General features: G+C 36.0%; 1 protein-coding gene across 6 annotated transcripts; it reads left to right on the plus strand.

The window, feature by feature from the left end:
• The first annotated feature begins 371 nt into the window (after positions 1-371).
• On the plus strand, positions 372-23,263 carry Huwe1 (HECT, UBA and WWE domain containing E3 ubiquitin protein ligase 1). Of its 6 annotated transcripts, none has more exons than XM_076375468.1 (47): positions 372-1,239; positions 2,538-2,619; positions 2,698-2,916; positions 3,000-3,239; positions 3,339-3,401; positions 3,482-3,703; positions 3,778-4,049; positions 4,171-4,447; positions 4,534-5,178; positions 5,288-5,557; positions 5,654-6,163; positions 6,717-7,160; positions 7,248-7,783; positions 7,862-8,474; positions 8,919-9,239; positions 9,333-9,464; positions 9,553-9,807; positions 9,899-11,859; positions 12,021-12,171; positions 12,398-12,503; positions 12,841-13,128; positions 13,206-13,344; positions 14,013-14,154; positions 14,234-14,360; positions 14,452-14,601; positions 14,681-14,827; positions 15,210-15,398; positions 15,487-15,673; positions 15,755-16,033; positions 16,133-16,361; positions 16,894-17,074; positions 17,146-17,515; positions 17,600-17,776; positions 17,856-18,471; positions 18,553-18,722; positions 18,811-18,995; positions 19,072-19,131; positions 19,391-19,483; positions 19,813-19,934; positions 20,020-20,257; positions 20,445-20,720; positions 20,796-20,984; positions 21,058-21,245; positions 21,359-21,492; positions 21,606-21,771; positions 21,874-22,064; positions 22,149-23,263. In XM_076375468.1, the coding sequence occupies exons 2-47, from the start codon at positions 2,575-2,577 to the stop codon at positions 22,249-22,251; spliced, it is 12,618 nt and encodes a 4,205-aa protein (XP_076231583.1). In that variant the 5' UTR covers positions 372-1,239; positions 2,538-2,574; the 3' UTR covers positions 22,252-23,263. The 6 variants fall into 6 exon arrangements, with proteins under 6 accessions (XP_076231583.1, XP_076231586.1, XP_076231584.1 ...); XM_076375471.1 differs by having other exon boundaries at positions 13,206-13,284; XM_076375469.1 differs by having other exon boundaries at positions 12,021-12,165.
• Positions 23,264-23,785: the final 522 nt, after the last annotated feature.

Below are 23,785 nucleotides of genomic sequence, written 5' to 3' on the forward strand. Positions count from 1 at the left end.
TGAATACAGAAAGTAAATACAGAACAAATAAGTGAACCTAACAAATTTTTAATGGCACATTTCCTCTGCCCTCTTTCTCCCACGAATCTACAATTCAGCAGAAAAGTAATTAAACGCAACATTTGACACATTAAGAATCTAGAAATTACTCAACCAATCAGATCACCACACAGTGGAAAGCAGCTTCAGGATTGGCTGCTGGCGACATAACGGTGAGTTGCAATAACGACCTCTTAAGGCCCGTTCACACGTGGACGTCCCCGCAACGCGCGACATTTCCACGGCGTTCCTAGACATCCGTCGGCGATACGCAATGAGGAACAGTCACGGATGGTTCCAAAGCGTCCTATCACGCGCGGAGTTTCTCGGAAGCGAGCGAATCAGAAAAATCCCCGAATAGTAGGACAACAGTGTTCCCTACATTCTAAATCACCGTATTGCGTATCGAGTGGAATATGCGAGTGTGTCGTTTCAACGAGTCCCGCAGCGGAAAGATGCGAAGAAGCGGTTAACCCAGTGCGGTTAGTGGCAAGTGTTGTCTCGCTTCAGGCATCTCTTCCCTGTCTCTGGTGATTCTATGAGTGCGCGTACACGAGCAGCCAGTGCGGTGCACTTGGCGCAGTGAAAATCATTCGGTGCGTGGCCTGGCCTCATCTTCCGTCTTTGTGTGAAGTGCAGTGTCGGTCGAAGGTCGCGTGAAACGTTTTGCGGGATTGTTCGAGAAGCTCGTCTGTGCGGTAGCGCATTACGAGAAGGTTAAAAGGAAAGGTGAACCACGATCCTCAGTCGGGAAGCCTCGGTGTGATAAAATGGCGGTGATCGGTACTCTGATTGGCGCTAAGCGATAGAAGAGGATCGCATTCCGTTTACGCTCACCACCAAGTTTTGTTTTGGTCCAGTTCGAGAGATATCCCTGCGGAGGCCGGTCGATTCTCGCATCACCTCGAATCACGGTTCGGTTTTTCGCTCACGTCCTTCTTCCCCCCTCCCCTCCCTCCTTTAGTTTCTTCGCCCGTCCGCGAACTTTATTTAAAAAAAAAAAAAGAGTGAAGAGAAAAAACGGCGTCTCATTGACGAAAAGGTATTATTAATCCTCGGTTGAGGACACGTTTAAGGTGGCGAAGAACCACCGACGGAACGGTTCTCGAAGTCGCGATGCCGCATCGTTCCGACCTCGAATTTATCGAAAGGCCGAACGACAAGGACGACTCTATCGAATCCTCGTCGGCTTATCTATAGGTAAGTTTTCATGCCACGAGTACATCCTTTGCTTTTTCTCATTTTCCGTGTCGAATCCCTGCTCGGCCATCTATTCGAAGATGTATTTCCATTTGTCTGTCGGAATCTCGTGTACGTCAGTTCTTTGTTGTTATTTTGTCCTTAACGAACGAGCCTGAGTTAGGTTAGGCCTCGCGAAACGGATGACTCTGCATCTTAACGAGAAACAAGGTTGTTTTCGTTCCTATCGCTTTTCTAACGGTTCCATTTCTCGATAGCATCAGGATATTCCTGATTATTTTGCGTTATACTGGGGAGATTTTATTTCTCTTTATCGTTTTTGTCTTTGTGGTCGGTAATTGTCGTTCCTTTATAGAGGATTTTCAAAATAGGTATTTGTAACGTCAGTAGTACGTTTCGTCACAATTTGTAACTTTTAAGAGCTAATAGCAGAAAATTACGGTGTTATTGTTATTGTCCTTTGTGAACGCTATGTCGTGAATTATGGAGTCCGCACTTCGATTTTTCTTAACTAATGAGGTTTTCGTTGTGATTCTATATCGTATTGTTCTATTAATAACAGTTCGCCCGATAAGAATTTTATATACGTATTATTTTCATTCTTGGTGTTTGGTTATTCAGAGGAACAATTTCGCTAATTGTTTCTCGTCGCGTTTGTAGGTCCATATGGAGAATCTTTCGTATCGTTACAAAAATAATGCGATACTTTTATTTTGTTCAAGCAATTTTACAATTGTAACGCAAGATAATATTCGTGGAAATATACACGAATTGTTGCGTGCAATTTGCAAGTTACATACTGAATTAATCACTACTTGCAGAAGTAATTGTTATGCATGATTTTGTTAAATATCATGTTATTTTAATACATTTATTACATCTTTAATATAATACTAACCTGATCTAAATTTATTCACCAGTTTAAATTTTTATACAAAAATCATTAATAAAAATACCTGACAAACAGGTAGTAACATTCATAATATTACATAAATTGTGCATGTTTTATGCAACAATATTAAACATTGTTTAAATTGTTGCTTTATATTACAGTCTACAATACAAAATAAGAAGACGCTTTAAATTCATGCACATAATATAAAAACACTCCAAAACAGTTTGTATTCAATATATAAAAAGGAAATTTCAAAATGAATTTATATACATTTTTTAAATATCTTTGAATTTTTTTAAAATGAAAAATAATTGATTCAAACTATTTTTATAATTTTTAACTAATAAATTCTTAATAAAATTTCATACTTATTTATGGGTATAATTGGAACAAATTGTTTCAGATTTTAAATTTACGAAGGTAATCTAAACCCTGCCAAAATGAAAATTGATAGAAGTAGATTGAAAAAGTGCACTTCTGAAGCGGTAAGAAGCCTGTTACATTATGAATTAAAGTCTATTTTTAAGCAACAAATTTTTAGTATCAAATGTGTAACTTTTTAGCTGCCAGAATGTCAGGCGCTTATAAACAAATTGCGTTCATGCTCCCATGCAGAATTGCTAGAGGAGTTAATGCAAATAGATGCATGGACCTTTGCTAAATGCGAACTCTTTCATTGGATTGATGTATTAGATCTTAGCGATAGCATTTTGGAAGAAGCTGCGGCACGGAGCCCAGACAATCCATGGGAATTAGCCTGTGATCTCCCCCAAAATAGAGAGGTATAATTGAAGTATTACATGCTGTCGTGCATATCTTAATTTCATTTTGTACTGTAAATTAATAATTATATTATTTAATACAGGCAAAAGATCTTCTTCTTTGGGTTCTTCATTTCACAACATTGTTAATTGAACACTCATTCTCACGGCATTTGTACAACAGTATGGAGCATCTGGAGACATTGTTATCAAGCTGCGATATGCATGTTGTTCTTGGTGTATTAAATCTTCTTTACATGTTCAGTAAACGTAGTAATTTCATTACACGTTTAAATAGTGACAAGAAGCAAGGTTTACTGAGTAGACTTAATCACTTAGCAGAGGTTAGTCTTTTATTAAATAATTTTTCAATTTATATTTCTGAATTAGAATTTCATAAAACAAAGTTTAGCATACATATATATAATTTTTCTATATTTCAGAGTTGGGGTGGTAAAGATAATGGATTTGGTTTAGCAGAATGTTGTAAAGAATATCCAGATAAGGTATTTTAAATTTTAGAACTATCTAGTAATCCTTATTTTCCATAAAATGTTATAATGTTTGTATTTATAAATCATTTTAGCCACTCCCAGCAAGTGCAACAACATTGCATTTTGAATTTTATGCTGAGAATTCTAACACATCAGACGCATCGGGTACCACTTCGAGTACTGCTACAAAAAAACTTGGACAGACGAATTTTGTAACTTGTATACATATAGAAAATGTGGATAAGCTTGGTAAAACTCCAGCACAAATAATGAATGATTTGTTGAAAGTCTATAATGTACCTCCTGACCGACAGGTAAAATAAAACAATAGTAAAATAAAACTGCAGTAGTAAAAAATAAATTTTTAAATTATATTTTTTATCTTCAGATGGCGTTATTTACCCACATAAGACTGGCTCATAGTTTTTCCGATTATCGAAGACGATTGCAGTGTGTGCAAGCTCGATTGCAAGCATTATCAATACTTGTATATAGCAATGCACTTCAAGAAAATGCACATAGTTTGTTGCATGCAGGGCTTTTAGAAGAATTAGTTGAAGTATGGGAACTTCCACACGCACATCTCGTTGAAATACGTGCAGCAGCACTGCGAACTCTTACCAGTATCATTCATTTAGATCGTAATCCACATTTTCCAAAGTAAGTAGAAATCTTAAAAACATGAATGACTTTTGAGAGAAATTTTTGAAAAATGTTAAAAATAAACAACTCATAAACTATTTTTGAAATAGAAGAAATATACATAATTTTGTTTTTACAGAAAACCTGGTTCGAGATTAAACATGATAATTGATGTCACTGGAGCTAGTTCATATCATGGATTTTTCCCTGTATCAATTCGTACCTGCATTGCTCAGTTGACTTCACCACAACCTGATGGACAGCCCTTTCCACTGCTACTCGCAACAGCATTATTCAGTTTTCTGTATCATCTAGCGAGTTACGAAGCTGGAGGAGAAGCTCTCGTGAGCTGTGGAATGATGGAGAGCTTATTGAAGGTTATGAATTGGCCTGGAAGTGAGCTGGAGCATATAACAGTAAGATCTTATTGTTATTTAGATATAATATTTGAATAATTGCTGAGATTTTTAAAAACTTAATATTTTATATTTTTCATTTACAGTTTGGAACAAGGGCAGTTCGTGTGATAGATTTGATAACTAACATAGACATGCAAGGATTCCAAACTCACAATGGCCTACAAAGTTTCATTAATCGCCTCGATATGGAAGTGAACGTTTGCAGAAAAGAACAACCATTCGAAATAGAGCCATCGCTGTATCAAGAAAATCAACAACCGGTTCATGAAAGATCCGTAGAAAGGGACGAAGATTCTACCGCATCCCGTCGTTCAAACGAGCCTTACGACGAGCGTGAGGAATCGTCAAATCCTATGGAATTCTCAGAAGATGAAAACATGAGTTCGAAAACAGAAGATAAAACTGAACAAATGCCGGATTATTCCGCGGCAAAGACTAGAAAAACTTGTCTACCACAACGTGCCGCGCTTATGAAATCGATGTTGAACTTTATTAAGAAAATTATTCAGGATCCAGCATTCTCTGATAGTAACAGACATATCATGGAAGGCACTCTGCCCTCCTCTCTAAAACACATCATAAGTAATGCCGAATATTACGGCCCTTCCCTATTCCTTATTGCTACGGATGTTGTAACAGTGTACGTTTTTCAAGAACCATCATTATTGTCCTCTCTGCAAGACAATGGACTAACTGACGTCGTGTTACATGCATTACTCATTAAAGAAGTAAGTAAATTGGCACAACTGAAGTAATGTTACTCGAATATGAAGATGTTTACTTGGTATTTTAATAATGCTATAATAACATTCAATCATAATTCGATGTTTTGTACAGGTTCCTGCTACTAGAGAAGTTCTAGGGTCATTACCGAATGTGTTTAGCGCTTTGTGTCTAAATCAACGTGGTCTGGAGGCATTTGTGAAACGTCGTCCTTTTGAACGGCTGTTTAAAGTATTACTGTCACCAGTGTATCTTTCTGCGATGAGACGACGTCGAAGCGCGGATCCTTTAGGCGACACAGCTTCAAATCTTGGCAATGCCATGGACGAATTAATGAGGCACCAACCAAGCTTAAAAGTCGATGCGATTGCTAGTATTATAAAAGTATGAATTCCCTTAATAATACACAATACTCTATTATATGGTGACTAATGACATATATATAATACTTGTAATAATTTTATTTTTTTCTGTTTTCAGTTATTGGAAGAACTTTGTGTCTTGGGCTGCGATCCTCGTTACATATGTATGCGAGCCGCAAGTAAATCCGACAATTCACCATCGAGTTCGACTTCTGGTAATCGTCAATCCTCTGGACAATCCGTTGGAGTCGGGGTTGGCGATTCTGGTGGTGGAGGAGGCGGGGGAGGTGGAAGTAGCAGTGACGAGGAAGAAGAAGACGAAGAAGAAGCCAGTACGAGCTCTCATCCTCAACGGGAGGAACAACCTTCACCCTCTCCTGCACAACCTGGTCCACCTCCTCAGCCTCGAGAGAAAACGCCAATAGCATTAGTAGAATATATACACAATGTCATGAAGTTTGTTGATGCCATCCTCAGTAACAACTCCACAGAGGACCATTGTAGAGAATTCGTTGCCCAAAAAGGCCTTGTTCCATTATTGTCTATCTTAGGATTACCCAATCTTCCAGTAGATTATCCAGTTGCACAAGCGGCACAAGCTGTAGCTTCAGTTTGCAAAAGTATTTTGGTAAGTTTCATAGTATAATTGATTCTTTAACACATTGATCGCGTCCGTCATGGATGTTCGACACTCAATTTTGGTTGAATGATGGTGGATTTTGTACGACTGGCTTTTGATATAAACTCGTGTTACTGTCAAAAAGAATGGTCTCCTTCGAATATATACTGAAAAATTCATAGTGACGTGGGAATCAGAAGAAAGTAATTGTAGATACAGGTGTTTTCACCCTGAAAAACCAAAGAGTAGCAGAAAACAAAGTTGTCTAGTACTTTTATTGAGGTTCTCTACTTTTTTAAAAGTCGAAATTCCTGAATTATCGTAGTTACCTTGCGAGCCATGCCATTGGAGTGACACAAAAATATTTTGTTTTTGAGTATATAAATAACTGGGTAACATAAAACTCCAAGTGAAATACATATTTTAACCTAATTTATCAAATTACCAAATATTTCTTTTGGCTCGAGAGAATTGTCAGCCAAAACTGGCTTGGCGATCAACGTGTTAATTTCTTTTATTATTTTATTCATGTCATATGTATTCTATGAATTCTTTTTTGCAGAATCTTGCACACGAACCACTAGTGTTTAAAACTGGTTTGTCTCAATTGAACGAAGTTCTAAACTTACTGAAACCACTTCATAGTCATATGGAAACACCGGGAGGTTCCGTTCTATTGCATGAACTTGCCTCTGCTCCAAATTTAGAGACAGCCTTTACGAGTGATACAGCAACACCTTTACTCCATGCTATGAACGCTGCTCATGGATATGTAGTAATGTTTGTTCATGTGTGTCGTACTAGCCAAACCGAAATCAGGAATTTGTCCATGAATCACTGGGGATCAGAGCTTGGTCTGACTGTTTTAAAAGGTCTCTCTGAGCTGTATATGTCTTTAGTTTGGGAAAGTACGCTTTTGTTAGCGCTTTGCAGCGAAGATACTATTCCAGCTGGTTGTGACTTTGGAAAGGAAGACATGGATAAACTAGTGCCACCTGAATTGAAGGTATGTAATGTTCTGTTTATTTAAAGAAATATGATGTAATACAATATATTTATGATTATAACGTAATGTTTTAAATGAATTAATTAGAATGACGGAGAAACTTCTGGCTGGTCTGGTGGAGTATCCTCAGACATGGGAAGTAATGGAATGACGACAGCAATGGAAGCATTGAGTACTGATCCACCACCTGTACCCATGGAGGTGGACGATAAACCGGCTGTTGGTACAGGAAGGGCGTCTCCAAGTTCTCACCAGTTAAAATACATCAAACCTTTGCTGGGAGCTTCATCTAGATTGGGTAGAGCCCTGGCTGAATTGTTCGGTTTACTTGTAAAACTTTGTATGGGTTCTCCAACGAGACAACGTAGAGCACAGCAGATGCCTCTGACACCAGCTCTTCCTTCACAAGCAGCGAGAAGCGTAGCAACAGCTTTAAACTGTTTATTGACTCGTGGATTAACATGGGACATACTACCTCCATCTCCGATACCCAAGTTCAAATTGACCTTCTTGATATGTTCTGTGGGTTTCACGTCTCCAATGTTATTCGACGAAAAAAGACATCCATATCATTTGATGTTACAAAAGTTTGTTAAATTAGGTGGATTAAATGAATTCTTTAAGTAAGTTTATAAGGATATAAATGTACATATTTGATTGAAAATGAGATATTTGTTACATGTGTAATAATATATTTTCAGTACTTTCCATTGGGCATTGTCTGGAGGAGGACAATTTCCATTATCAGAAGGATTAGAGCATCCTAATTTACCAGATGGTACTGGCGAATTTTTGGATGCTTGGCTAATGCTTTTGGAGAAAATGGTGAATCCTAAAGCTATTTTAGATTCGCCTCACGTTGTTTCGTCAAAGTGCACGGGAATATATAAAGTATACGAATTCGATCCGATAAAATATCTCACCGACATTCATAAGAGAGCTTTTGAAGCAGTCATGTTGATGTGGGGCAAGAAACCTTTGAAAAACTACGGTACTCGTATGACTGAATCGATTTTATCCATCTTGCGACACATTCTCCGAGGTGAAAAGATCATTAAGGAACGTACTGAGAAAGAAGAAAATAATGAAGGTGCAGTCAGTGGTAGTACAAGTGGTACCAGCGGAATTGGAAGGGGAGGATCAATGACTGAGCGCAGAGAAGAACCCGAAGCAGATGTAAATCCGGAACACCTCAGACAATTAATGGATATGGGATTCAGGAGAGCTGATTGCATTGAAGCTTTGCTTCAGACATTGACAGTCGAATTGGCTACTGATTACCTGTTGACTAACCCTGCAACATTGCGCCGATCAGTAAGTAATAATAAGTATAAAATAGGTGTGGGTTGAAACCTAATTTTTCATTTCTGCAAGTTTAAATCCGAAATTTCGTTACAATTTCGAAACTCTAGAAATTTTTTAATTTTAAATTGAAGTTTCAACAAAGTTTTTGCATAAATCATTGTCTACAATTAAACAAAATAGAAACAAAGATAACGATATCAAAAAGATTTAATCTGGATTCTTGTTCAATGATACTAACATTCAAACTCTTCTTTAAAATAATTTATTTCTTTTTTATTGACTATGGAGCCAGGTGTATTGAAAAATCAGAAAATGTTTGCGATGAAATATTTTGTTGATAATTTTTTTAAATTTGAGAACTCAAATTTAATAATATATTCAATTTTAAAAAGTTATTAATTTTTGAATGACAGAATATATAGCAGTGATTAATAATTAATTAATTTTTATTAGGATGTACCAGCGGGTGATGCAGGTGGACAAGGTCTTATGATGGATTTGGAACTAATAGATGATGATCAAATGATGCACGCTATAGCAATGTCACTTGGTGAAACTGAAACACGAAAAGTTGCTGGCTCAGAAGAGCCCACTCGTGAAACTACTATAACAGAAAGTATAGACGAATTTACAAATAGTGCTTTAGGTCAGTGTTTGAATTTGTTGGACCTCATGTCTGACACCGTGTACAGAATTTGTGATTTATTGGTTACTATTACTAAGAGAAATGGAGATGAATGGCGTGATAGTATGTTACGACAGCTCATAAAAGAGGTAAAGATTTAAAAAATAGTATTATATACATTAATAAGCATTCCATTGCTTACGTGTTAATTATACATAATTATACGTAATTTCGTATTACAGATTGGTAGTCTAGTAGACTATTTGATCGATATTGCTGAGAGCGGAGATCCAAATGCTGGCACGCGATTAGTAGAATGTGAAGAAGCTAATAAAGTTGCTGGACGTATTTATCTGTATACTCTCTTTTTCGAGGTAAGGATTCGTACTATGTTGTATATTGTAATATACGAAATTGTACTATGTAAGAATAACCTTCATTTTCTTTCTTTTTTTTTTACAGGGAACATGTCAAGAAATGCGAGTACCCTGCGCACAGATTGTTGAAGAGAGTGATATCTTAAACAAACTTGTACGCTTACTTGTAGCAAGTGAACCTCCACTTACAACAAATAAAAATAAAGTCATTAATAAGGATAATAACAAGGATACAGCAACTTCAACGAAAACACCAAAATGGTTGGCACCTTTATTATTGCTCATAGATCGCTTGGAAAAGGTGGCAATATTGACAAGACGAAAACGAATGATGCATAAGGTGTGTAGTATATATAAAAGTTTGTATCATAAATTATATTCTTCTATACAAATCTGTTTTATTAAAATATAACAATTTTCATCTGAAACAGGCCACAAATAGAATGTGGAAGTGGTTTGACTTAGGCACAGGAAAATGGAATTCATACTCTCCAGTGAATAATCGAATAATCAATGATGCTTACTGGGCTGGTGAGTCCAGTGTGAGGATTACCTGTAGCAGACGAAGATACCTTATCACGTTCTCTTCCATGACACAAGTTAATGAAGATAGTGACAACAGAAGACCTATCACGATGGGTTTCAAATTAAACAATGGAACTGAAGATGGTGGATTTGGTTCTGACTCAAACATGGACACAGATTACAGTCCAGCTGAGGATAAATGGAACGCTGTTGTGAAAGGGTTGGATCCTGATATAGCTCCGAGTATCATAAGTACCTGTGTAAAATTGTTAGCAATTCCAGTAGATCGAGATGCTCTACATGCTGTAATGAAGCTTTGTTTGCGGCTCACACGAGATTACGAGAATGCAAAAATATTTGCTCGCGAAGGTGGTGTAAAACTTCTTCTAGAAATGACCCAGGCAAGTAGTTTCATTGGATGCGTCAGTCTAAGTACCCTTTTAATACGACATACTCTAGAGGAGCCATCCACACTCCGTTTAGCCATGGAAATGATTATTCGCAGTCGTACTCAAGGCAATATACCTCCAGCATACAAAGAAATTCTGTTCATGACACGTCAAATTAGTAGTGCTGTTTGTCGTAATCCAGAAATCTATAGAAAAATTTGTGAAGATATTCTCAGAGTAGATATCAATTTACTAAGAAGGGAGGATGCTGATAACAGGTTGATCGTAAAAGCTCTATTCCCGGGCCCATCTCCAGCTCTACCAATGGTAGAAGAAGTTTCTATATCTGTAGTCCGAGATTTATTGAATGCGCTTATAAAACCTACGCCAGTTGTACCGGATGATGGGAGCACTACACCTACAGGAAGTCCAGAAAAGAAAACATCACACTCCTCAAGTTCTACTGCAGGAACAACATCTTCTCGACGAGGAGACGTTCTTAGGAACAATGCAACGACAACAAATAATGATCCTCTTGACGATGATGACCAAGTTTCTCAAATAATTCCACTGAAAATTTCTTCAGACATTGGTAACAATGGCAAGGTTGAGCCAGAAGAAGCAAAGAAACCTCTATTAACAAAATCTGCTATCTTAAAAATACTCGCAGAAGCTGTTCGTTCGTATGGTGCAGTCGCTAGTTTAATTACTGAACACGTATATCGAGCAGGGCAAAGTGAAATGGTAACAGAAGATACTACAGCGCTTGCTTTTCTTCTGGATAAACTTTTGCCGATGTTGCCAGAGAATTCAAGTGACAAACAATGTAACATGGCGAGAATGTTGATTGCTGCGATAGCTTCCTGCAATCACTCTCCGGATGTGCAAACAACTTTGGTCACCGAAGTGAAGGCAGCTTTAACGAGAACCTTGGCTCTCCCTGAAAGCTCTGAGAAACACGCACAACTTCAATTATTGATAGGTTTGATTTCTACAATGATTGATAGCTGCCTTTCAACTCCTCATAATCAGTTACGAGGCTCCGTTAAGATGTACCAAGTCTACGTAAACTATATTGTGAAGATCATGTTAAGGAAAGGAATAATCACAGACCTGGCGAAGATTCCTCACAGTTTGGACCTTTCGAGCCCGAATATGGCTGGCACGATTAATGCTGCCTTGAAACCATTAGAGATACTTTCTAGAATTATCAATCAACCAATGCCAGGAACTGTCAATAATAAATACTCAAAACCAAAAAATAGAACCGTTCAAGAAGAACCTATTGGAGAGCAGACTGGCACTACAACATCAGAAGCTACTCACGCTGTTGGCGAGGAAGCGAATGAGGATGCAGAGAACACAGAACATGACATATCTGTGACTGCCGAAAGTCTTGAACCTACATCGGAGAGTCAAGTGCATGAGGAAGGAGATGAAGCTGCTTTGGAGGACATTATGGATCAGTTTCTCGAAAGGTAATCATCAATGAGATTTTACGATTGCATAGAATACATGGTACGAATTCAGTCCTACGTGAAATATAGATAGGACGAAAATAATATGGTGTATTCTTAGTATATATAAATAATACCATTATTTTAGATGCTTATAAGCTGCTGTACTTATAATCAAGTAGTGTACTATTTTCCAGGCATGGCACGCCAGGCTCGGCCGTGGTGGAGGATCAGTCCTCTCGACCGCATAGGCCAATGGATATTGATGATGAAAGTCTTGCAATGCGTGACGGAGAAGCTGATTTTGACCCTACACGAGACGCCACAGTAAGAGTAACATCGCTTTTCTATCAATTTTCATTGACTGTAACTCGAAAACACCTTGTTTATAAACGAAGGGAATTACAAAATTATAAATTTGAAGAGTTACAATAACCATAGATAAAATACCTTAATTGTTCTACTTCTTACAAATGTTTATGGGGATAAAAAGCAAGGTGATTTTGAAAGTACTGAATTCTTGTTTTGTGAGAATATAATGCAATGTTGTGACTTTTAGGAGGATTTAATGAGTTCCGATTCAGACTCTGACAGTAATCCTTCCGACGACAATGAAGATGAAGTGCAAGATGATGAGGATGAGGAGGAAGAGGAAGAAGATGATGGTAATTTGATAAAATTATTAATTACAGTTTTATTCGTTCTGAATTAGCACTCTATTTTTCGGACTGTCAAATGGCATGTTGGGTCTTTCAAGTTTAGCTTGACTTTCACACATTTTGAATGTGTAAAAAATTCTGTCAAAATTTACTGAAATACTTTCAAGCGTATAGTTTAAGGTTGTAAAATTCAAATTTAAAAAAAAAATTAAAGAATAGTTTTATTTGCAATTATTTCGTTGTACAGTAACAGAAATTAATATTTTGCTAGGGTCATGAAAGACTCTAATATGCCATTTCAAGGTTGAAATGAATATATTACAACAAAAGGAATATGTATTAGGCGAAGAAAACGAAGAAGAAGAGGAAGAAGAAGAAGAGGGATCTTCGAACTACGAAGAAGATGGTATAGAATTCTATGAAGATGTTGGAGAAAGTGGTGTCTTTAGAATGTTCCCGTCGTCAGATCGTGATGGAAGCAACGTTGTAATGATTCAACACAATATTGATAATCAAGACAACGTAAATACTTCTACTCCTGTTAATCCTCGGCCCACTATTCCATGGAGCACTACTACGTTCCCTCTACCCTTGGGACTTCACGGTGACCCTTCAATTTATGATGGTAATGGTAAGTATAAAGTTAAGAACCAAAGCAATAAGAAATTCAGATACAAATTTGTTTTCGATTGTTTTTGATTTGTTCAGATATGCATCCATTGTTTACGCCACAGAGTGGTTTGGACACTGCTAGTATAAGGACCCAGAGAGCTCTGCGACAACGAAGGTCTCAATTTCTTCAGATACCTCATTCACGAAATTCGAATCCTCCAGTAATATTACATAGGTAATTTAGAGGGTTATACCATGATTGAGGTATCAAAAAATTCATATATTTTTTTGCTGTTGAAATTATTTGTTTATAGTTTTAAAAATATGATACAAACAGTTTATGATGTAACACAGTTTGTTTTTATACAAACTTTTTATTTCAACAATTTTCAATTTTGTTTAAATAACTTTCGTGCAAAAATAATGTTAATTTCAAAGAAAGTTTGCAATATTATACAAAACCCGCACGTATTCCCAAAAATTATGTAATAAAGAATATCTCCAATTTTCAAATCAATGGGATAAAAACTATAATAGTAATCATGCTCTTTTGACGTGTTGATAAAAACATTTTTCAAAGCTGGCCTTCTGGTGTCGCTATTTTGAAATAAAAAAATTTTTTAGAAACTGTATTATATCATAAACCACTTATACCATGTTTTTAAAACTATAAACAAGCAGCAAGAAAGAATGTAGATTTTTGGACGCTTCGATCGTGGTGTAACACCTTAACTCGTATTAAATATTGTAAGCGTGTCTGTCTAAATTTCATGTAAAAATAGCAAGGTTTTAAATTTACGTTTGTTTGTAATAACTTACGCAAAGATGTTTATATGCACGTTTTTGCATATTAGTAACACGTATGTAAGGAACAATTTAATGATACTGAACTTGTAATTATAGACTTTTAGGACCAGCTGCACAAGGTTTGCCTTTATCCACCAGTCAGGTCCTGGCTTCTAGTTTTCGAGATACTCGTGTTTATCTGATGGAAAATGGCCTTGGAATATTTACAAATCAAGAAGAAGAACAAATAGACCTTGTAGTTAGTATATAATATTCTTATATATTTCAGAATTATATATTTTTTAACATACTATATTTTTATAAATGTTCTCTTTTAGGATCAATCTGGCTATCTTTTCGGACCTAGCCTCGCAGCTACGTTAAACAACATTCCAATCGCGTTACACTGGTGGATCGAAGAAAGTAAATTGTTGGATGGAGATTCACAGCCAGAATGTTGCGTTGGTAAATATTCGATAATGTTTTCAAAAAATTGTATCATAGTTATATAATGAATTAAAACGATCTGCTAACGTTATTTAATCCTATATAAAAGGTGTTGTACATAAACTAATTCCTGGTCTTGAGAAGCGAAGAAATGCTGAATTCGCAAAACGAAAAGAGATACGTAAGAAACAACATAGTTCTGAGAGGAAAGGCGAGAAAGATGGTAAAGAAGAAAAAGATCATCTGAACAATACAGAATGTATGTCAATTGCGTTATTTGCACTTTTATTTGTATAATTCAATATTTAATTGCAACATACTTTTAACACTTATTTTAGCTGGTTCTTCTACCGTTATACAAATGGAAGATCAGAGATCGACTGCCTCGACATCTCAAAGGGAAGAGACAAACAATCTCGTTCCTGGATTTGAAACTGCTGTTGAAACAACTCGTCAAGAGCGCACGCCTGATGAAGACATAATAGGTACAAAAATAGATTTTTTTAATAGCTTGATTGCCATGCTAAATTTACTAAAAATTCTGTCACGTTAGCAGTGATTCCAACTGGAAAAAAATTATTCGTAATTCATTTTTGTACTTATTCTGCAGTGTTAGCTTCTTCTAGTTGTCCCTATAATTTTTTGTTAATACTACAGAATGATTCTCTCGCTAGGAGATTCAAATAGCACTGTCTTTGAGTCTCCTAGCGAAAGAATCATTCTGTATTTGTAATTGTGTATTTTAATGTTACTCACAATAATGAAAGAATTGTGACTCACGTGTGAACGTAACTGTATTTAACGTTCTAAATCGAGTTTCATACGAATTACGATTATGAAAATAATCATAATTTTATGTAATTTTAGACGTAACTGGTGAAATGGAGGTGACAGTTCAAGAAGACGAAGAACGACCTCCTCCACCGCCACCACCGGAGGAACAGTCATCAGAACCCAGAGATCCTCGAGTCAACAATCGAAATCCAACATTAGAACTGGCTGAGAGTATTGTTGACTCTGTGCTTGGACCATGTGCGTCTGAAGCGAGTAGATTACGTAAGTCATCAATGTTTCTTATATTATCTTAACGGTAAATAAATTAACCGAGACTTTTTCGATAATGCTAACGATTATAATATTTCAGGGCAATCAGATCGTACTGCTGAAGTGTCGAATACTAACCAGGCTTCTAGTCGGCCCAACACATCTATAGTAGTTGATTTCAATCAAGACAGTAATGAAGACTTGATGAGAGAAAGCGATTATACATCTCAGTTAATCATAAGGTTTAGAGATCAGCCATTAACCAATCAGTCAAACGTTGAACGAAAGTAAGGGGCACACTAATCTCATCATTACTTATAAATAGATAAACAAATAGATAAACATTAACGCATATTTTTATTATTCAGTGCAAATGTACTCAATCAAGATCCCACCACTTCAACATCGGAAACTGTTAATCCAGAGTCGTTAGAACAGCAACAGCAGCAGCAGCAGCAGCAGCAACAGCAGCAGCAACAACCACAGCAACAGACACAACCACAAGAACAACCGCAACAGTCACAACAACAGTCGCAACAACCTCAACAACAGTCTCAGGAACAGCAATTACCAGATGGAGTAGATCCGTCTTTCTTGGCTGCATTGCCAGAAGACATGCGCGACGAAGTCATAGCTGAACAATTGAGGTAACTATTTAGAACAGGATAACAGAATAAAAGAAAATGAGAAATTTCAAATGAGAAATTGAAAATGAAATATTAAAAATCGTTTAATAATTTATGTAGACTTCAACGAATTCGGCAACGAGCCCAAGCAACTGTGGTTGAAGAACTGACTGGACCAGTAGAAGTTAATCCTGAATTCTTAGCTGCTCTACCGCCAGCTATTCAGGAAGAAGTTCTTGCGCAGCAACGTTTGGAACAGCAACGTCACGCAGCTGCGTCTGCTAATCCAGAAGATCCAGTTGATGCAGCTGCATTCTTCCAAAACTTGCAACCAGCTCTGCGACAAGCGGTGGGTATATCAAATATTAAATTAAGTAAGTACATATATCTAGATTAGTGATAAAAAGAACATTTTCAAGAATTTAGACCAGCAAAAACGAGTGAGAAATTAGATTTCACCCGTGTGTGCAGTGCGAACGTAGTTACATTGTTGGCATGATTTAAATTCACATAGTCGTTCTCTAAAAATAAAGAAAAACAGTATTTCGTTAAATTTTATCGTATTAGTTACCGTATGTCGAGTCGAATTTTTAAATTCTAAAAAATTGACTAAGTTACGTAATTTTAAATGAGGAAATAATATTTTATGTAAAAATTTGTTTAGTTTTTTGTGAATAACAGTTTCGAAAATGTTTGTAAATAGTCTATAATGAAACCCTTTTCTAACAAAAAAATTAAATCAATGCACTGAGTGATTTTCCTGTAATAAACTCTTGAAAATATTCTTTTTTTGATGGGCCTAAAGGTATACACCTCTTTAATAAATTAGTCTTACGTCTATTACATCCATTATATTGACGTCTTTGTTTTCTTTCCCATAGATCTTAACTGATATGGAGGAATCGCAGATATCTGTTCTTCCACCAGATTTGGCCCAGGAAGCTCAAATTCTTAGAAGAGAATGGGAAGCTCGAAATCGACACTTGATGCAAGAAAGATTTCTTAATCACGTTAGCCAAGGGAATGCAACTTTGTCCAGTATATTAAGAAATTCTGGTAGAGGTAAGTAGCGATTATAACTAATATTTTGTATATTATGTACGTAACTAACTGAATTTAAAAATCATTAATAGGTAGAGACAGTGGTACACGTTATTCGATTCAAACTGTACCACAAAGAGGACAATGGGGTCCATGGAACTCTCGTGGTGATGCCAATATAACGCATCAAGGAACTGGTTTACGACTCAGAGGTAGACAGTTGTTGGACCATGAATCAATGGCCTGTCTATTGGTATTACTATTCGTTGATGAACCAAAAATTAATACGTTAAGGCTGCATAGAGTTATTAGGAATTTTTGCTATCACGGTAGCACAAGGGAATGGGTGGTTAAAGCCTTATTAAATATCATGGAACGTAGTAACGATGAAAATAAAGACATAGCCGCGGATTTCGGCGGAAAATTCAAAAGGAAAAGTCTTGCGTCTACAATGGACTACTGGTATGAAAAGTTTCAAGACATTCCAAGAAATTAGTCGTAAACTTCCATGCACAGAATTCATAAAATTCCTTTTTCTGTTTTCAGTTCTCCCAAATCGTTTGACCAAAGAAACAATGCGCAGTCATGGTTAAATATTAGCATTGATGCTGCTCTTGGATGTAGAGCAAATGTTTTCCACATTGTTAGACACGGTGGTAAAAAATCTGAAAGACAAGGTAGTAGCATTGCCATTCATCCACAAGCAGCGCCTACAGTATGCAGGTAAGTTATCGATAAAGAAGTAGCCTAATGTAAATAGATTTTTCAGATTGAAATATAATCTTTTATATTTCTTCTGCAGACATACATTAGATCTGTTAATAACTCTGGCGAAAGGATTCCCTGGTTATTTTGTGCCAATTAAGTCTAAAGAATCTGAAGAGAAAGATGGTAATAAAGAAAAAGACTCGAGTAACAAAGAAGATTTCAGTTCGAAGGGCAAATCTGCTTCGAAGTTAGGAAAGAGCGATCAGCCAGATTTCTGGGATATGCTCTTAAAACTCGATTCGTGCGCCTCAAAGAAGGGAAAATCAGTTGCTAGAACACATTCAAATTCGAATTTAGGAAATGAGCCAGAGCATAATACGACTACCTTTGAGGCTTCAGCTTTCGGCCAATTGATCTCAATGTTGAATTGGTCAGTGATCAAGCGCAGCAGTCAGTTAACAGATAAGCTGCTCAGATTGTTGTCGTTGATCTCAATTGGATTGACGGAAGTAAATCCATATCGTAGACAGGAAGGAGATAAGAACAAAAAGACAGATCTGAATAAAGAACAGAGTGTTGCTGCTCCTGAAGAACATCTTAGACTTGCTATACAAGTGTTAACCAGCAAAAGTTGTTCGGAAGAGGGCCTCGAGGATGCAACCGCTTTGCTACTTAATTTATCTCATTGTCCTGATCCTACCAGACAACTGGTAATATTATTAAGTGTAGTTGTTTATTTTATAAAAAGATATTCCTGACATGTATCTATACTTTTACATTTTTTCTTTCAGATACTAAAATTACTCATGGAAGGCGCTATGGAATTAGCTAATATGGTTTGCGAACATATAAACGATTTAATGATGGAACTGAAAGTTTTAAATCGTGAATTAAGAAGGAATTCTATCGACGAGCAACCTTCAACCAGTACTGGAGGTTCACGAGGAATTCTTTTGGATAGGTATTGCATTTAAACTATGAATTATTAAATTTAAATGATTGTATTTATATATGGACATGGAATTTGATTACAACCATTTTTAACGCAGGTTTACAAATGAAAGTGTAGTAGTTACTGCACCAAGCAAGGTCAAAGCTGGAAGTGACCTTCAATTACCATCAATGGCTGCCCTTGTTAGTAAAACTTCTAGTCAGGCATTCTTTTTAAGAATACTTAAAGTGATCGTACAAATTAGAGAAGCTGTGCGATTAGCAAATACTAATAAGAAGACAGGTACATTTAAAAAATATTATTAGTTTTTAAAAAATATTGAAAGAAATTGAATTTACTTTTCATTTTGATTATGTAGCCAATCAGACTGCAGAAGGTACAGGAGATGGCGGAAATGCAAATCAAGCACCTGATGCAGGTAATTTATCATTCTATATTTTTCAGTTAACAATCTCGTCTAACGCAAAATTTGTATCCTATAAAAGTTCATGGTTTCGTTTAAAAACTTGTCTGGTCTATGAAAAAGGTCTTAACTGAGAAAATTTTGCACACTTGTAAACTTTTATTGACTTGTAGTAATATTTACAAATATATAAAAGTCAATATTCGTTAAAAAATAACTGGTCAAGTCTACAGGATAAACTAATGAATAATCAAATTTAATATATTTTTGAAAGGCGATGATAATGCGGACGCTGATGTGCCTATGGATACGACGCAAGCAAACTCGTCTCAGTCTGAAAATGCGAAACCAACTATCGCCTCCGATGGTAAATAACGATTAATGGACAGTTCCCCTTAGTATTATGTTTAGAATTCTTGTGTGCGACATTTTTTTTTCGTTTCTGTGTGAATGAATGAAGAATAATTTTATTTGTGAAGGATAATCAAATAATATGCAACATTAGAAAGCTCCTAACTTGAGTAAATGGAATTCTAAAAGAAACTGAATACTTTTATTTTTCGAACTATGTTATGAACATTTTCTTCCTGAAAACCTTATTTTCATGGCAGATCAGTGGGCACCGCTTCAAATAATCATATAAAATAATTATTTTTCTAAATTGCAATTAAGGTTTATATACTTATCTTTTTGTAGGTGAAGAAAAGCTTCCTTTATTAAGCGAATGTTTAGTACTGGATCATTTGTGGGAAACGCTAAGCGCCTGTCTGTTGGAGCTAGAATACACTCCAGACCATCATGCAGTCTTAGTTTTACAGGTAACTATTTGTTCTTTGATCTTTTTACATTGTCTTTGAAAGAATTTATTCGATTGTGAATGCCTTTACGTGTTATATTTTACAGCCCGCAGTAGAAGCGTTCTTCCTGGTACATTCGTCGTCAAGTACCTCTCGTGAACGACAACTAAGTACAAATACCGAGAACCGTGAGGTTGTTGCAGACCTGGCACCAGTATCGCCAATATACTCAGACAACGAAGGCACATCTCAATTAGAAACCGCCATTAATACATCATGGGATATGACACCTACCCCTCAAAAGACACTGCCACCTGACCAAATCAAGTTCCTCAAATTTGCTGGTATAATATTTTTCCTCCATGTTTTGATAAATATGTCAATATCTTCATTCTAATAGCACGCATCATAATTTTTAACGAAAATTAGGTTTTGAAAGTTCCTACATCAAATAAAAAATATAAAAACATCAAATGAGTACAAGGTAAAGTAATTACAATAAAAATGTTAATAAACATATTTTCTTTGCAGAAACGCATAGAACTGTTCTGAATCAAATTCTCCGACAAACAACTACACATCTAGCAGATGGTCCATTTTCGGTGTTAGTGGATCATACAAGAGTTCTTGATTTCGATGTGAAAAGGCGGTACTTCCGTGCAGAATTGGAACGAATGGATGAAGGTATTCGAAGAGAAGAGTTAGCAGTGCACGTTCGCAGGAATCATGTCTTCGAAGATTCCTTTAGGGAACTTCACAGGCGAAATGCAGATGAATGGAAGAATCGCTTTTACATTGTGTTTGAAGGTGAAGCATCATAAAATATTAATTTGTGCAATTATAATATGCCTTAATAACATCATTAATGTTGTACAATTTCAGGCGAGGAGGGTCAAGATGCTGGAGGATTACTCAGAGAATGGTATGTCATCATCTCCAGGGAAATCTTCAATCCTATGTACGCTCTGTTCACTGTCAGCCCTGGTGATCGAGTGACATACATGATAAATTCCTCTTCGCACTGTAATCCTAACCACTTGTGTTACTATAAATTTGTTGGAAGAGTCATTGGTAATTTTCCTATTTCATTTATTTTGAGTTCTACACTATAATAGATATTTTATACTAACAACTGCTGTTACAGCTAAAGCTATCTACGACAACAAGCTCCTGGAATGCTATTTCACCCGTAGCTTTTATAAACATATTTTGGGAATATTGGTGAAGCACACAGATATGGAAAGCGAAGATTATAGCTTTTACAAAGGACTTGTATATCTTACAGAACATAATATTGCTGATCTTGGATATGAATTAACGTTCTCCACTGAGGTAAAATTTGTAGTCTAAAATACATACTTTGGTCACAAATGATACCTATCAATGTTTTGAAAATTTTTCTTCTGTTTATACGCTATATTTAATTGGTTCATTTACATTTGTAGGTGAATGAATTTGGTGTAAATGACGTACGAGATTTAATACCAAATGGTCGCAACATTGTCGTTACCGAAGAAACGAAACTAGAATACATTCGACTTGTTTGTCAAATGAAAATGACTGGAGCAATTCGTAAACAGTAAGTGAAATAGCGTAATATATTATATATAATAATACTTTATATAAACTTTAACACATATTTATTTCTATTTACAGTTCTATTTACATTTACAATTTTATTTCTATTTACAGGTTGAACGCGTTCCTAGAAGGTTTTTACGATATTATCCCAAAACGACTGATCTCTATATTCAACGAGCAGGAACTTGAATTATTAATTAGTGGATTACCTAATGTAGATATTGAAGATCTTAAAGCCAACACGGAATATCACAAATATAGTGCAACATCCTTACAGGTAAATAAATATGTTTGGATTTTACAATGTCTATGCAATATTGGACCGTTATATTTGTATTTAAATAATTTTTAATCGTCAATATTTTTCAATAAAATATAGATCCAATGGTTCTGGAGAGCACTACGAGGTTTCGATCAAGCAGATAGAGCGAAATTCTTGCAATTCGTCACTGGAACTTCGAAAGTACCATTACAAGGTTTTGCCGCTTTAGAGGGAATGAACGGTGTACAGAAGTTCCAAATTCACCGTGAAGATCGATCAACAGACAGGCTTCCGTCAGCTCACACATGGTAAAAAAAGATTATTTTCGTATGCATAAATTCTATGTAACATTTACTTGTAAAATTTACTAACCTATCTTTCTCATTTCATAGCTTTAATCAGCTGGATCTACCGGTTTATGAAACATATGACAAGCTTCGTACAAATCTGCTGAAAGCGATCCACGAATGCAGCGAAGGATTCGGTTTTGCCTAAATTATCGCCGAAATCGGAAACGAACCTTACGTTGTGTTTTGCATGAAAAATTGAAAAGAGCGAAGAGGCGTGAACCGATGCAGAAGAATCAGGGAGACCTATAATGAATTGAAAATGATTGTAAAAGTACCGTAAATGAGAGTGAGAACGCTTTGATCTTCGCTCAAGATCTAGTATATATATATATACATAAATGTTTACTCCGCTATATACATATTAAAACTAAAAGGCGTATGTATATATACGTATGATTGATTAACGATGTAATTACCGATGGATTCGTCGCTAGAGCTGTTTATTTTGTTGAACGATCTTTGAAAAAAGACAAAGAGAGGGAAACTCAGAGCTTAAGGATGATCCCACCCCCCTCCTCCCGATTGGATGTTTAGTTTAGAAACCTTTTGAACGATTAAGAAGAAATAGAAATGGAATAGAAGGATTCGGTGTGTAATTCATCGTTAACTAACTGGCGGCGGCGGGCTTGAAAAATACACACATGTAATATAATAATCGCGACTAGAACTCGTCTCTTGTATGGATTTACGGTACACGAGGGAGAAGGAAAAAAAAAGAAACAGAAACGAATAGTTTTGCGATGTGATGCGTGCCTGTATTTCCCTGCATATATTTGTTGGGAAGATAAATTACAAGGAACAACCAACCAGAATACGTCAAGACTTGTACGCAGAATGTACGTGATGTGTGTGTATGTGTGTGAAAGAGAGATATAGAATGTATGCGATAGAATGAAAGAACAAGGGAGAAACTAATTATTCTCAAAGAACCGATGAGACACACGAGCCTAAATGCTGAGAGAAATACTTCGCGACGTTATAATCCTCACACGCCCGCAAAAGAAAGAAAAGGATAACGTATGGTTGTACACTATTAGTATTAATAATTATATTATCTAATTCTTAATCGATAGTGATTGATCATTGATGAATATCGTTTTAATATTAATCATTCGAGAAATGTGATGTTGAGAAAAAAGGAAGTCGTGTAATAACTCTTTTTTTCTTTATTCTTCTGTGTCCTCTTATGGGATAGTACGACATCCACACGTCTGTTCAACCCTCGAACTTCCTTTCTCATAAATCCTTCAACATCCGCTCTGGGAATGGTAACTGGAACCTTCTAGCATTGAGAAACGGATGTTTAATTTTTGTAAACACATCGAATGGGACAATATATATATATATTAATAATATATATAATATATATATATAAACGTTTGGAGAAGCATAGATATATCCAGCAGGAACCTTTTTCGCGATATCGTTAGGGAAGTTTATTGCTTAGGAATTCGCAGAATAAACTAAATGTATTTCTTATAAATCGATTGCGTTCTTCTTTCTCTGGCCACAAGAGGACACCTTCATATTAAATTACATTAGAATCGCGAGCGAAGCGACTAAATTATTGTGTTCATTTTTTCCATCGTTCTTAATACTTTTATTTATAACAACGTTTAAAAATTCCTTGTAAACTAACTAGTATTCTTAAAAACTTCTCTTTGCTAGTTTAATGTTAT

This window comes from Calliopsis andreniformis, chromosome 3 (assembly GCF_051401765.1).
Source record: "Calliopsis andreniformis isolate RMS-2024a chromosome 3, iyCalAndr_principal, whole genome shotgun sequence".
In the NCBI taxonomy this organism is placed as follows: Eukaryota; Metazoa; Arthropoda; class Insecta; order Hymenoptera; family Andrenidae; genus Calliopsis; species Calliopsis andreniformis.

Excerpts from the sequence above, each read along its gene's own strand:
- Huwe1 (XM_076375468.1), top strand. The coding sequence starts at position 2,575 with ATGAAAATTGATAGAAGTAGATTGAAAAAGTGCACTTCTGAAGCG. Across the intron at positions 8,475-8,918 it reads CTGCAACATTGCGCCGATCA|GATGTACCAGCGGGTGATGC; the intron begins GTAAGTAATAAT and ends AATTTTTATTAG. Across the intron at positions 21,246-21,358 it reads AATTAACGTTCTCCACTGAG|GTGAATGAATTTGGTGTAAA; the intron begins GTAAAATTTGTA and ends TTACATTTGTAG.